Here is a 13,911-nt window from a genome sequence, read left to right as displayed (position 1 = left end):
ATTTGCAGGTGAGATCTTGTGCTTGAATTTTGTAGTCCGATAGTTTGCTACAATTGCGTCGTAGTCTCAGGTATTGACCATATGGCAAGTTTTCTCTAGTAGATTGTTCTTGGCTGTTGGTTTGAAATGTGTTTTGGTTGTCAATTCCTGCCCCTCCTTGTTGATTTCTATATCCAGGAAGATCATATGTTGTCTATCATAGTTGTGGGTAAATCTGAGGTGTGGATCACGGGTGTTGATCCAGGTGGTAAAATTTTTAAGTATTTCCTCAGGTCCTTGCCAGATTGCTATGACGTCGTCAATGTACCGGCGCCAAAACTTGATATGTTCAATGTAAGGGTTTTCTTCCGTCAGGATATGGTTTTGTTCAAAATCGTGGACGTATACTCCGGCTATGCTTGGAGCAAAAACACTGCCCATGGATGTGCCACCGATTTGGAGGTACAGTGAGCCCTCATATTCGAAGTAGTTTCTATCATACCAACTCTCCTCTTTTCAGGCAATAATAGCCATTGGTTATGCCTCCCAGGTTTCTACTGAATTATTCTCATATCATATTGTGTAGATGTGGAAAGTGTAAAATGAGTGTTCTGCTCATTATGTATCACAGTCAGGTGGGCTTCCACACAGATTTTCCCCTGCATTTCCGCACATGATGTGCACACTTAAAGTACATCTACGTTTACACCTTCTCCAAGTATGTAACTGTTGTGTAGGCAGTAGGTAGATTTTTGAGGTCATGGCATTTACTTGGAATAATGTTTAGTGTGTGAAGAAAAATACAAGAAAATGTTTAAACTTAATAACTGTGGATTCTCTACTCCTTAGACAGTGTTTGGACAAAATTTAGGAGAAAACATATCTGTGGGCACAATTTCGTATCACGAATATCGAGGACAAAAATACTTTGAAGGTAAGTTTCTATAGGTAAGCAACGTTTTACTATACTTAACTCCACATATATGTATCTTGACAATATATAGACAATATATAGACAATATATCTATCTTTCTTCAAGGTACATAGAGGTGAAGTTAAGAATAGTAGATGTATACTTACTTATTGCACTTACCTCCTCAATGTTATAGTCCTCAATATTTTTGACACAATATTCTGTCCAAATTCTATCATACAACACTTTAGACAATTTCTAGAGAAATATCTGCTGTTTTATGCCTGTATTTTTGCACAAAAGGGGTAAATTAGGCAAACTGCAAATATGCAGCCTCACCAATGTACTTGCTCACGTATGTCCGACAGTCCCTTTTTAAATGTTAAAACTTTCTTTAATGTGGTGCTGTATCCCTACTGTTCTCCCAAAGTACATTAATAACAGCAGTTTCTGTTCACCAGTTGAGAGGTATGCATTTTAGCAAACTGTTAGGGGGTGATTACAATGTCGGGACCAATACGGAAATGGGACCGACCAACCTCAGGTCGGCAGTCCCGACTGCCTAATCACGATGCAACCAAACACTGTTCGATCGCATACTCCCATTTCTCTTTGGGTGCTCGTGTTAGGGCGGTAAACTTATAGAGGAATGGGAGTCCGTGTTCATCCCTGCACCGTGTGGCAAGCACCCCAAGATACCTGTCATATGGTACAGGAATGAACAGGGGGCACCATAATGCCACTTCAGCCCCCAACTGAAAGCTGCAGAGGCAAGGGGGCCCTCCTAGGGGCCCCCATACTCTCTCTCCGACAGGCTTTCCATGTCAGGGAGCCCGACATAGAAAGCCTGCCGGAGACCGATTATCGTAATCCCAAGGATGGAAAGCCTGCCCTTTGGGATACTGGCCTGCCTCCGACTGGCAGACGGGGTCCTTGCGCCTGTCGGAAGCCAGCCGTAATAACCAACTGCTTTAATTTCTGACCACCAGCATTATAATGCGGTGGTTCGAAATTAAACTGAGATGCAGCCCGGAGATTAAACCGACGGTGGGAGCATTTCCGGACTGCATCATATTAAGGCCCTACGTGTGAACAACTGTTTGCACCACTCAGCATCTTTGTCTTTGGCATACATATTTCTGTAGTTGTCCCATGATTTCACTGTACTAATAAGTAAACATGTTTCCCAAATATATCCAATAGACATTCTCATCATCTCCACATCAAAACTTTATAGATGTGGAAACCTTCAGTCTGTTTTTTGTTGTGAGTGTCATTTGAAACCCGGCCTCATCCACAGATATAGACACCAGGAAGGCCTGTTTGATTTTTCTATTGCACTAGCTCACTAAAGCTTTACAGCGGGGATGGCCAATGTTAGACCACAGGGACCAGATCCATTTCAAATTCTAAGAGCTAACCACTGACCATGAAAAGGGTGACCATATTAATTACAACAAAATCATTGCTGCTACTCATTTATCCTAAACAGCTAATAACCACTGACATAGCCACAATTCCAGGCTGGTTTTGGGTGTATGTCAGTTGCAGTGTTATATATCTGGATGCAGTAACAGAAAGCTCAAAGAGGAATCAAAATACAGTGGGATGGCACACTCTGGGAATGTAGTTTACATATTTAGGACGTGCCCTTAATTACATAGGCCACATCCATTTTAGAGACCACCCACTTTCTTCATCCAGCTTAAAGCCCTGTATATAGAATAATTAAATGTACACTTATCCCACATGAATCTCTTGAAAATCTGCCCAGGACCTACTTTTAAAGACCAATATCGGTCACACTTGCTTTATAGAAACTCAAGTTTCCCAATGGTTCTCTAACTTATCCAGATGACATTAATGTTTGTGATAATGCCAAAAGCAAGGAATAGATCCAACAAATGTTTAGTTAAAGCAGTTGACATGCTTGTATTTTTCACACAATTACAGAAAGAGGGTGCATTAGATCATAGCTTATTTTCTCAAGAGCTGTTTCTGATCGACCAGCACTCTCCCATCAACAGCCACTGCAATAGCTTACCTATGAAAAGGGGTAGGGATCTCAGATGGAAGTATCCATTAACATTTTTCATGGTTTACCACTGTGTTCAGTCTTGTATTATTGACACTAGTTAATTAGCTACCTCTCGTTAAGGGCCACCTCCTAACTTATTTTTCTGTTTCTTTTATTCCAATTTAGAGAGATCTGGGTTTGTGTTGAGACCAGTTGCAGGATACCTGTCTCCAAGAGATTTTTTAGCAGGATTGGCTTATCGAGTGTTCCATTGCACTCAGTATATACGGCATGGCTCTGATCCTTTCTATACTCCAGAACCGTAAGTACTCACTGATGGAAATGAACATCACTCCGTTAAGGTTTTCCATATATCTTTAGTCTACTCATTTTGGAGGCGGATGTTAACTGTTGTTGCCTTACGAGGCACTAGATTTCTGTGGTTAAACATTTCCAACATGATGATGCAACATGTACATTTTTCACACATAGAACACACTATGGTAAACACCGAGAGGTTAGCTCACATAAATACTTGTAGATTACGATGTGTAGAATGTAATCCTGGTATTTGGACAAAATATTGAGTTTTTGATATCGAGAGACAGTAACATTGGAAAAAAAATATTGTGATGCAAAAATGTTGTGATGCAGAACTACCATTGTCAAGAATACCATTTTTTTAGGTAAATAATATTGTTAAGAATATCGCTGTTTTTAATATCGTTTTTAATTATATAATTGTTAAAAATATCATTTTTTGATTAATGCAATGTGTTTAGTGCATACATTAATTATAAGTGCTAATATTGTTTGTATAATTGTTATCAACTTTTGAACATATAGTTAGTAATTTTAAGTGATTTTGATTTTTTATGTATTTGCTAAGAGTAATTTATAGTGTCACTGCAGGTTGTTGGGTTTGAAGGGGGATACAGTCGTAAGTTAACTAAATAATAATTGATTACTAACTTTTAAGTATGCAATTGATAATAATTTTGTACATTATGTTATATTTGATTTATTTTATTTTTATTATAAGTGCAAGTTGCTAGGTTTGTAGGGGCATGGGTGGGAAGTTAATTATTAATAATGAAATATAATTTATGAGTATTTTTTATTAATTTTGAATTGATTAATTATGTATATTGTGTAATAATTATATATTTTAGGTATAGTTTAGGTGTGGGCTGCTGGGTTCGTAGGGATGTAGGGTGGGACATTGACTAATTATTAATTAACAATTAATCCCTTTTTAAATAATTATTTAATTGATTATTAATTATGTAAATTGTTTTATACTTATTTGCTTTAGTTACATTTTAATTGTGGGCTGCCTGGTTTGTAGGAGTATTAGGTGAGAGGTGAAGTAATGATTATATAAAAATAAATTATAATTAATTATTAATTTCTTTATTAATAATGTAGATTAAGTGATTTATTGTTTTAATATATATTTTTTTATATACATTAATATTGTTCATTTTAAGAGTTATATTTTTTATAGAAATTATTAAAGTTATTCAAATATATATTTTGTTTGAAGTGAAGTACATTACCTACTGCTGTACAAACTGGAGTGGGAATAGTACATGTAACCCTTCTGAAGTCCAACATTTTCCCTTCTATTGCAGAGACTGGATTGATAATAGTAAATGTAACCCCTCTGAAGTGCAGCCCCTTCCCTACTGTGGCACAGACTGGAGTGGGAATAGTAAATCCTACCCCTTTGAAGTCCAAAGCTTTCTCTACGGTTGTGCAGACTGAATGGGAATAGTGAACTTAACCCCTCTGAATTCCAATGCTTGCCCTCTTGTTGCACAGACTTGAGTGGGAATAGTAAATCTTCCCACCACTGAAGTCCAACACTTTCCCTACAGTTTCACAGACATGAGTGGTACGAGTAAATGTATCCCCTCCGAAGTCCAATGCTTTGTCTACTGTTTTACAGACTGGAGTGGGAATGAAAATGTATCCCTTCAAAGTCCTACACTTTCCCTACTTTAATAGTATTTTTAGTAAACATGTTATTTGGAGTTTTAGATTTGTAATCATTAATTTATTGTCTAAATTAATTAATATATTTCCGTTACAGAATAGGTTATGTTTTTATGGTTTGATTGTGTATGAGTAATAAGTTATAAATATAAAAAAACGTACATAATATAACATAAATAATTTTATTAATTATGTTACACTATAAATATTTCTTTACATAAATGCAAACACATATATATCTATGTGTATATATATGTGTATTTATATAATGATATACTTATATAGAGTATTACTATTAGTGGAAATCATTTAATTCACAATTTATAACATTTATATATCGGTACAAAAGGGGGTGGTGATGGACGGAGCATCTGAACCAATCAAACACTCACACCCAGTCAACAGATCTGGGTTTAATCCATCACCATTCTTTAGCCCACTCTGCCACCCCAGTTCAGACATGGCCATATGCAAATCAGTCTGACCCTGTGCCTCATGGGAACAGTCCAGCCCGAACTGCCAAGCCATGCCTTCCCTGGACCGGAAACAAGCTTCCGAGGACCGGTTTCTGACATTTCAGCCGTCTTAAGCCCGGCTTGCTTGAATCCAGTGGCAAAGTGAGCAAGGGACTCCCGTCTGAGCATACCCAACCACCCCTACTTTTGTACCACTTTGTTTGCCATAAGTTGGCAGGGTATGCTCAGACGTGAGTCCCTTGCTCACTTTGCCACTGCATTCAAGCAAACCGGGCTGAAGACGGCTGAAATGCCCGAAACCGGTCCTCGGAAGCTTGTTTCCAGGGAAGGCATGGCTTGGCAGTTCGGGCTGGACTGTTCCCATGAGGCACAGGGTCAGACTGATTTGCATATGGCCATGTCTGAACTGGGGTGGCAGAGTGGGCTAAAGAACGGTGATGGATTAAACCCAGATCTGTTGACTGGGTGTGAGTGTTTGATTGGTTCAGATGCTCCGTCCATCACCACCCCCTTTTGTACCACTTTGTTCGCCATAAGGTGGCAGGGTATGCTCAAACATGAGTCCCTTGCTCACTTTGCCACTGGATTCAAGCAAGCCGGGCTGAAGACGGCTGAAATGCCAGAAACCGGTCCTCGGAAGCTTGTTTCCGGTCCAGGGAAGGCATGGCTTGGCAGTTCGGGCTGGACTGTTCCCATGAGGCACAGGGTCAGACTGATTTGCATATGGCCATGTCTGAACTGGGGTGGCAGAGTGGGCTAAAGAACGGTGATGGATTAAACCCAGATCTGTTGACTGGGTGTGAGTGTTTGATTGGTTCAGATGCTCCGTCCATTACCACCCCCTTTTGTACCACTTTGTTCGCCATAAGTTGGCAGGGTATGCTCAGACGTGAGTCTCTTGCTCACTTTGCCACTGGATTCAAGCAAGCCGGGGTGAAGACGGCTGAAATGCCAGAAACCGGTCCTCGGAAGCTTGTTTCCGGTCCCGGGAAGGCATGGCTTGGCAGTTCGGGCTGGACTGTTCCCATGAGGCACAGGGTCAGACTGATTTGCATATGACCATGTCTGAACTGGGGTGGCAGAGTGGGCTAAAGAACGGTGATGGATTAAACCCAGATCTGTTGACTGGGTGTGAGGGTTTGATTGGTTCAGATGCTCCGTCCATCACCACCCCCTTTTGTAACATTTATATATCAAAATATTTTATGTTTGCTACATTTAACAATTTTTTGTATATTTTTTGACTATATTATTGTCAACGATATTCTTTTCCAACATTTTTGTATTTACCATTACAATTATAGGGACAGGATGTTTTGGTAAGCAATATGTTTGTGGCATGTGAGCTGTAAATCACATTCTTTGCATACTCCTGCCATAAATCAATCAATCAATCAGGGGTTTATTAAGCACGACTACTCACCCATAGGGGGATTAAGGCGCTAGGGGTAGGGTGGGGGGGGTGCAGGTTCCATTCCTTCAAGGAGGGGGTCTGTCAAAGGATTAGGTTTTGAGGTTTCTTGCAAAGATGTTGAGCGATGTAGTCTGTCTGAGGTGGAGCGGAAGGGTGTTCCATGCTTTGGACGCAAGGAAGGCGAAGGAGCGGCCTCCCAATCTGGTCTTTCTGGTGCGGGGGGCATGGCATAGGAGAGCTGGGCTGCATGTTGGGTCCTTTGGGGTGCGAGGAATTTGAGTCGGCTGTTCAGGTATGCTGATCCGATGCTGTGGAGGGCCTTGTGTGCGTGGGTGAGTATCTTGAAGGTGATTCTCGCCTCGATGGGGAGCCAGTGGAGTGTGCGCAGGTGCTGGGAAATGTGGCAGTGTTTTGGCAGGTTGAGGACCAGTTTTGCGGGGGTGTTCTGGATGTTCTGTAGCTTGTGGGTGAGGTTTTTGTTTATTCCTACTTAGAGTGCTTTGCCGTAGTCGAGTCTGTTGGTGACCAAGCCGTGAGTGACGGTCTTTCGGTGTTCAAGGGGGATCCATTTGAAGGTCTTACGAAGGAGGCCGGGGGTGTGGAAGCAGGAAGACAAGACGGAGTTGATCTGATGGTCCATTTTGAGCTCGGAGTCCAGGATGATTCCCAGGTTGCGTGCGTGGTCCATGGGGGTTGGCGGGTTTCTGAGGGCAGGGGGCCACCATGTGTTGCTCCATGCGTCGGTGTTTGGGCCCATGATGAGTACTTCATGCCATCTAGTGTTCTGTCTGGATGTTTTTCTTCAAAGAAGTCTTTCCAGTCACCAGGTAGGTGACTCCTCCTTTCGGTGACAGTGTGCATGGACATCAACTCCACTGTTAGATTGTTTTTTTTCGCCATCTGGTTCGGATGCGATTTGCTACGCCCCAGTCTGACACTGTTTCTCGGGTCCCCTTTGGCGCGCAATCAACTTACCCTCACCAGTATTGTATTAGATTGCATTTCCCATTCTCGGCGTACCGTATTGACTCAGAACATTTCTTTCGATCGTAAACTTCGTGGATGGACGTTGGGCGCAGTCGATGGAATGGACTTCATTTAAATTCTGTCCCAGGTGCCGAGCCAAGTACCCGTGCACTGACTCCCACAAAGTCTGCAATTTGTGTCTGTCCCCCGAACACAACAAACAAGGCTGCGATGCGTGATGATCCTTCTGATCAAAGAAAAAGCTCTATGACCGTCGGGCTCGGTGTCACCAAATGTATCAACAATAAGGCGGCTCCCCTCCGTATCTTTTCGGAGAAGATTCTGACCATGAGATCTTTGACCTGCAAGGAGCCGAAGAAGAAAGCAATCACATTTCCCTATCAGGAGCCGACTCCGACGTGGAAGAGGACATTCCACAGGGTCAACGGACCGTGAGTACTGATGCTCCCCTGACTGAAACCGTGCCCAAGAAGAAGGCTCCGGTCCCCCCTCTGACTTCGTGCCAAGGTCAGCACCGACAGCAGGTTTCCAATGGCCCCACCTTTGGGCTCGGCACTGAAACAAACACCAAAGCCTTCCGGCTCGGGATCGAGTCGCCCCATTCAGGCCCCGACTTGAAGCATTCAGCACAGAAACTGAAACATGTTCTTGTGACTATCCCTTCGACGCCGAAAGACAAAGCAGCTTCAACTCTATTCAAGGAGCTTTGTTTACCGGTCCCAGCTTCCAACTCTGAACTGAAACAAAAACAATTGGTCATTAATCCTAAAACTGGACATATTCATGCAAAATTTCCAGTTAAATGCAAGTAAGAGTCCGAGGACACTTATCACATTCCTCTTAAAAGGAAAAGTGTTGGTATTAACCCTTCTCGTCCTCTTCTATCTTCCTCCCCACCTGACCCAAATTTGCTTATAACACCCACAAATTCACCACAATCATCTGACAACCAGGATGATGGGGATGGGGATGGACCACATGGCAATAGTCCTGATCCTTGGGGTGATTACAAACAGATCCAAACACGGACAATGAACCAGGCTTATACCCTTCAAAATCCTCTCCACCAGATGATAATATAGGGTATATAGATTTATTAAATAGAGCTGCTCAATATCATGGAGTTCAGCTTCACAAAGAGTCTCTTGAGGAAGATTTTCTGTTTGAAATCTTAAGCTCTTCACAAAATTCTACCCATACACTGCCCATGCTTAAGTGTATGCTTAAACATGTGGATGACAATTTTAAAGATCCTATGCACGCAAAAATTCATGCACCAAGGGTAGACAAGAAATATAAACCGGCCCCTACAGATCCAGTGTACATCAAGGGTCAATTACCACTAGACTCTCTAGTAGTTTCTAACGCCTGTAAAAGGGTAAACTCCTCCAGACAAAGAATTTAAATTTATAGATGCCTCTGACAAAAGAGTAGCTGTGCAAGCAGCCAATCACTAGCGTATTGCCAGTACTCAAGCTCTTTTAGCCAGATATGATAGAGCCCATTATGATGATTGGAGCAATTGCTAACATTTTTACCTGAGGAACATAAGGCCAAAGCACATGATTTAGTTCAGGAAGGGAAACTAATTTCTAACACCTCCATTATATGCGCTTTAGACGCACCTGATACTGCAGTTCCCGCAGTTAACACCAGTGTCTTGCTAAGGAGACACACCTGGCTCAGAATTTCAGGGTTTAAACCCGAAGTCCAGGCTTCTATTTTAAATCCACCCTTTGACAAAGAGCATTTATTTGGGCCTGTGATAGACACTTCCCTAGAGAAGATGAAAAAGGACACAGATGTCGCTAAATCCGTGGGAGCTCTGCAGTCCCCATCCAATTGTGGCTCTTTTAGTCACTCCTTCTACAGGGGGGCCCTAAAAACACATCCACAGACAAACATCTCAACATCATACAGTGGTAACGGTCAGCCACCCTCTTCAAGAGGTTACTTTCGAGGTGGGTTTCGAGGCAATAAAGACAAAGGAAGAGGTAGAGGTCCTGTAACCCGGACTTCCCCCGTAACAAACAAACAGTGACTTGCCTCCTCTTCCCCCGATCATTCCACACCTTTCGGGGGACTTCTCTCTCAATTTCTCCCCGTCTGGCATACAATAACTTCAGACAGATGGGTCCTAGGAATGATCCAATCTGGTTACTGCCTGGAGCTTACCAGCAATCCTCCAAATATTCCCCGCGTTCACACAAAATGTCACCAGATCATCTACACCTCCTCACACAGGAGGTTCACTCTCTTCTGCAAAAAGCAGCTATAGAGCCTGTACCATTATAATATCAAAGGTTCGACTTGTATTCCCTATATTTTCTCATACCCAAAAAGGACGGCTCTCTCAGGCCTATACTAGATCTCAGAGAGCTAAATCTACATATTCATTCAGAACACTTTCACATTGTGACACTTCAACAAGTGCTCCCACTCCTACAGCAAGGTGCCTTTATATCTATTCTTGACTTAAAGGACGCATATTTCCATATTCTGATACTTTCCGCTCTTTGCAAATATCTCAGGTTCATGGTAGTGGGACTACACTACCAGTTCAAAGTGCTTCCATTCGGAGTCACCACTGCTCCTAGAGTGTTCACCAAGTGCCTGGCAGTAATCGCTGCACACCTGCAGAGACAGCAGGTTCATGTCTTCCCATACTTGGACGATTGGCTCATCAAAGCCAGCTCTTACTCAATGTGTCTCCAACACACTCAAAGAACACTACAACTGCTGCACGATTTGGGATTTATAGTAAACATTTTGAAGTCCCATCTCCAACCCTCCAACACACAAACATATTTCAGAGCCACTCTCAATACACAAGAAGATCTAACCTGTCCCAACACAACCAGAATTGGAAATATGCAGGCTCTAATTTCACAGTTTCAGACCAATCTGTCATTACAAGCTCCAGTGTATATGCAACTGCTAGAAATTAAGGTGTCTTGCATCATAAAAGATACCCATACAAGACTTCATATGCGTCCCCTTCAGGAATGCTTAGCACGTCAGTGGACTCAGTCTCAGGGTCAACTGTTAGATCTAGTGTTGGTAGACGGTTGCACACATTGCTGTCTGCAGTGGTGGAATCCACAAAATCTATCCACAGGGCAGCCCTTTATCAACCCTGTTCCACAGCAGACGCATCGCTCACTGGTTGGGGAGCTCATCTCCAGACTCACGCCATTCAAGAAATATGGAGTCAAAAACAAAGACGCCTTCACACAAATCATCTAGAACTGCTAGCAGTATTCTAGCGCTCAAAGCCTTCCAGACTCCCCTTGCGGGCAAAACTGTCCTGATACGCACCAACAAAATGCCAGCTATGTATTACATACAGAAACAAGGGGGGAACACTCCCTCCAGCTGGCACGCCTTGCACAAGCCATTTGGAGGTGGGCCATACTTCACAGAATTTATCTCCTGGCGGTCAACTCCCAGGAGTGAACAATCAGATTGCAGATCTTCTCAGCCAGAGACAACCGATTCACGAATGGGAGCTTCACCCTCGAGTTCTACTCCCATTCATTCAAATGTGGGGTTTTCCACAGATAGATCTGTTCGCAACTCATGAAAACGCAAAATGACCAAACTTTGCCTCCAGGTATCCACACCCATTGTCCAAAGGCAATGCACTATGGATGAAATGGTCAGGAATATTTGCCTACGCTTTTCCTCCTCTCCCACTCATTCCACTAGTGGTTCGGAAGCTCAAACAAACATCCCTCATTCTGATCCTAGTAGCTCCCACAAGGGCCCATCAACCTTGGTTCACTACCCTGCTGAAACTCTTAGTAGGTACAAAAGGGGGTGGTGATGGACGGAGCATCTGAACCAATCAAACACTCACACCCAGTCAAAAGATCTGGGTTTGATCCATCACCGTTCTTTAGCCCACTTTGCCACCCCAGTTCAGACATGGCTATATGCAAATCAGTCTGAACTGGGGTGGCAGAGTGGGCTAAAGAACGGTGATGGATCAAACCCAGATCTTTTGACTGGGTGTGAGTGTTTGATTGGTTCAGATGCTCCATCCATCACCACCCCCTTTTGTACCGCTTTGGCCGCCATAAGTGTGGCAGGGTATGCTCAGACGTGAGTCCCTTGCTCACTTTGCCACTGGATTCAAGCAAGCCGGGCTGAAGACGGCTGTAATGCCAGAAACCGGTCCTCGGAAGCTTGTTTCCGGTCCAGGGAAGGCATGACTTGGCAGTTCGGGCTGGGCTGTTCCCATGAGGCACAGGGTCAGACTGATTTGCATATAGCCATGTCTGAACTGGGGTGGCAGAGTGGGCTAAAGAACGGTGATGGATCAAACCCAGATCTTTTGACTGGGTGTGAGTGTTTGATTGGTTCAGCTGCCCCGTCCATCACCACCCCCTTTTGTACCGCTTTGTCCGCCATAAGTGTGGCAGGGTATGCTCAGGCGTGAGTCCCTTGCTCACTTTGCCACTGGATTCAAGCAAGCCGGACTGAAGACGGCTGTAATGCCAGAAACCGGTCCTCGGAAGCTTGTTTCCGGTCCAGGGAAGGCATGGCTTGGCAGTTTGGGCTGGACTGTTCCCATGAGGCACAAGGTCAGACTGATTTGCATATAGCCATGTCTGAACTGGGGTGGCAGAGTGGGCTAAAGAACGGTGATGGATCAAACCCAGATCTTTTGACTGGGTGTGAGTGTTTGATTGGTTCAGATGCTCCGTCCATCACCACCCCCTTTTGGAACTCTTAGTAGTTCCTCATCAAAAACTACATTTTACTTTCAGTCTCCTCAGGCAGAGCCATGGAGAGGTAAAACATCCACATCCCATAGATCTCAACCTAGCAATCTGGCACCTGAAATCATAGAGTTTAGCTACCTGAACCTCCCACCAGACTGTATGAACATCATTAAAGAGGCCAGAAGGCCTACTACACGGGCTTGCAATGCAGCTAAATGGAAGTGGTTTGTTATATATTGTAATAACAACCATATCAATTCACTAGATGCTTCCATTCAAAATATCATTTGTTACATACTACACTTGCAGTAGTCAGAATTAGCTTACACATCCATATGCTTACATCTTGCTGCAATAGTAGCATACCTTCAAAACAGACAGCACCTGTCCCTTTTCAGAGTACCCGTTATTAAGGCTTTTATGGAAGGACTCAAAAGAGTTATTCCACCAAGACTTCCACCTGCCCCAGTGTGGAATCTTAACATTGTCCTTACCCGACTAATGGGTCCACCATTTGAGCCCTTGCACAAATGTGAAATGCAATTTTTCACTTGGAAAGTTGCTTTCCTCATTGCTTATACATCCCTGAGGAGAGTGGGGGAGCTTCAGGCACTAACCATATAGCAACCATTTTGTTAAGTCCACCAGAACAAAGTGGTCCTTCGCACCAATCCCAAATTCCTACCCTAAGTGGTATCTGCTTTACATATCAATCAATCTGTTGAGTTGCCTGTGTTCTTTTCCCAACCAGATTCAGTGGCAGAACGAGCTCTACACATGTTAGATGTTAAATGAGCATTATTTTATTATATAGAAAGAACAAAAACATTTTGTAAAACTAAACAACTTTTTGTGGCTTTTGCTCCATCACACAAAGGCAATCCTATTTCTCAATCAGGTATTGCTCGATGGAGAGGTACATGTATTCAAACATGCGATTGTAAAGCAAAAAGGACTTTACCAATACCCCCAAGGGTGCATTCCAGCCACAAAATAGTGGCTACTATGGCTTTCTTAGGAAACATCCCCATAGCTGGAACATGCTGTACACCGCACACAGTCACCAAGCACTATTGCGTACATGTGTTAGCCCGACAACAAGCCAATGTAGGCCAGGCAGTACTTAAGACACTCTTTCAGACAACTGCAACAGCTACAGGTTAGCCACTGCTTTGGGAGAATAATGCTGTATAGTCTATGCAAAGTATGTGATCTACAGCTCACATGCCTCGAACAGAAAATGCTACTTACCCAATAGGCATCTGTTCTTGGCATATAGAGCTGTGAAATTACATGCGTCCACCCACCACCCTGGGTACCTATACCTGTTGCAGTTTCTTACTTATATACATGTGCATGGACATGATAGAGCGCAAGCTCACCTGCTCAACACACTCACC

The 13,911-nt window shown here is 43.2% G+C and overlaps 1 protein-coding gene across 1 annotated transcript in view; it reads left to right on the top strand.

Annotated features, from left to right (window-relative positions):
* TPH2 (tryptophan hydroxylase 2) overlaps positions 1-13,911 on the top strand; it is a 260,084-nt gene that overhangs the window by 122,083 nt on the left and 124,090 nt on the right. The window contains exon 8 of the mRNA XM_078649202.1: positions 3,096-3,231. Within this exon, the coding sequence (XP_078505328.1) occupies positions 3,096-3,231 (136 nt within the window). The remainder of the gene's footprint in view (positions 1-3,095; positions 3,232-13,911) is intronic.

This window comes from Lissotriton helveticus, chromosome 1_1 (assembly GCF_964261635.1).
Source record: "Lissotriton helveticus chromosome 1_1, aLisHel1.1, whole genome shotgun sequence".
NCBI classification, from domain to species: Eukaryota; Metazoa; Chordata; class Amphibia; order Caudata; family Salamandridae; genus Lissotriton; species Lissotriton helveticus.
The sequence above is the reverse complement of the archived record's forward strand: the minus strand, read 5'-3'. Positions and strand labels throughout refer to the sequence as shown.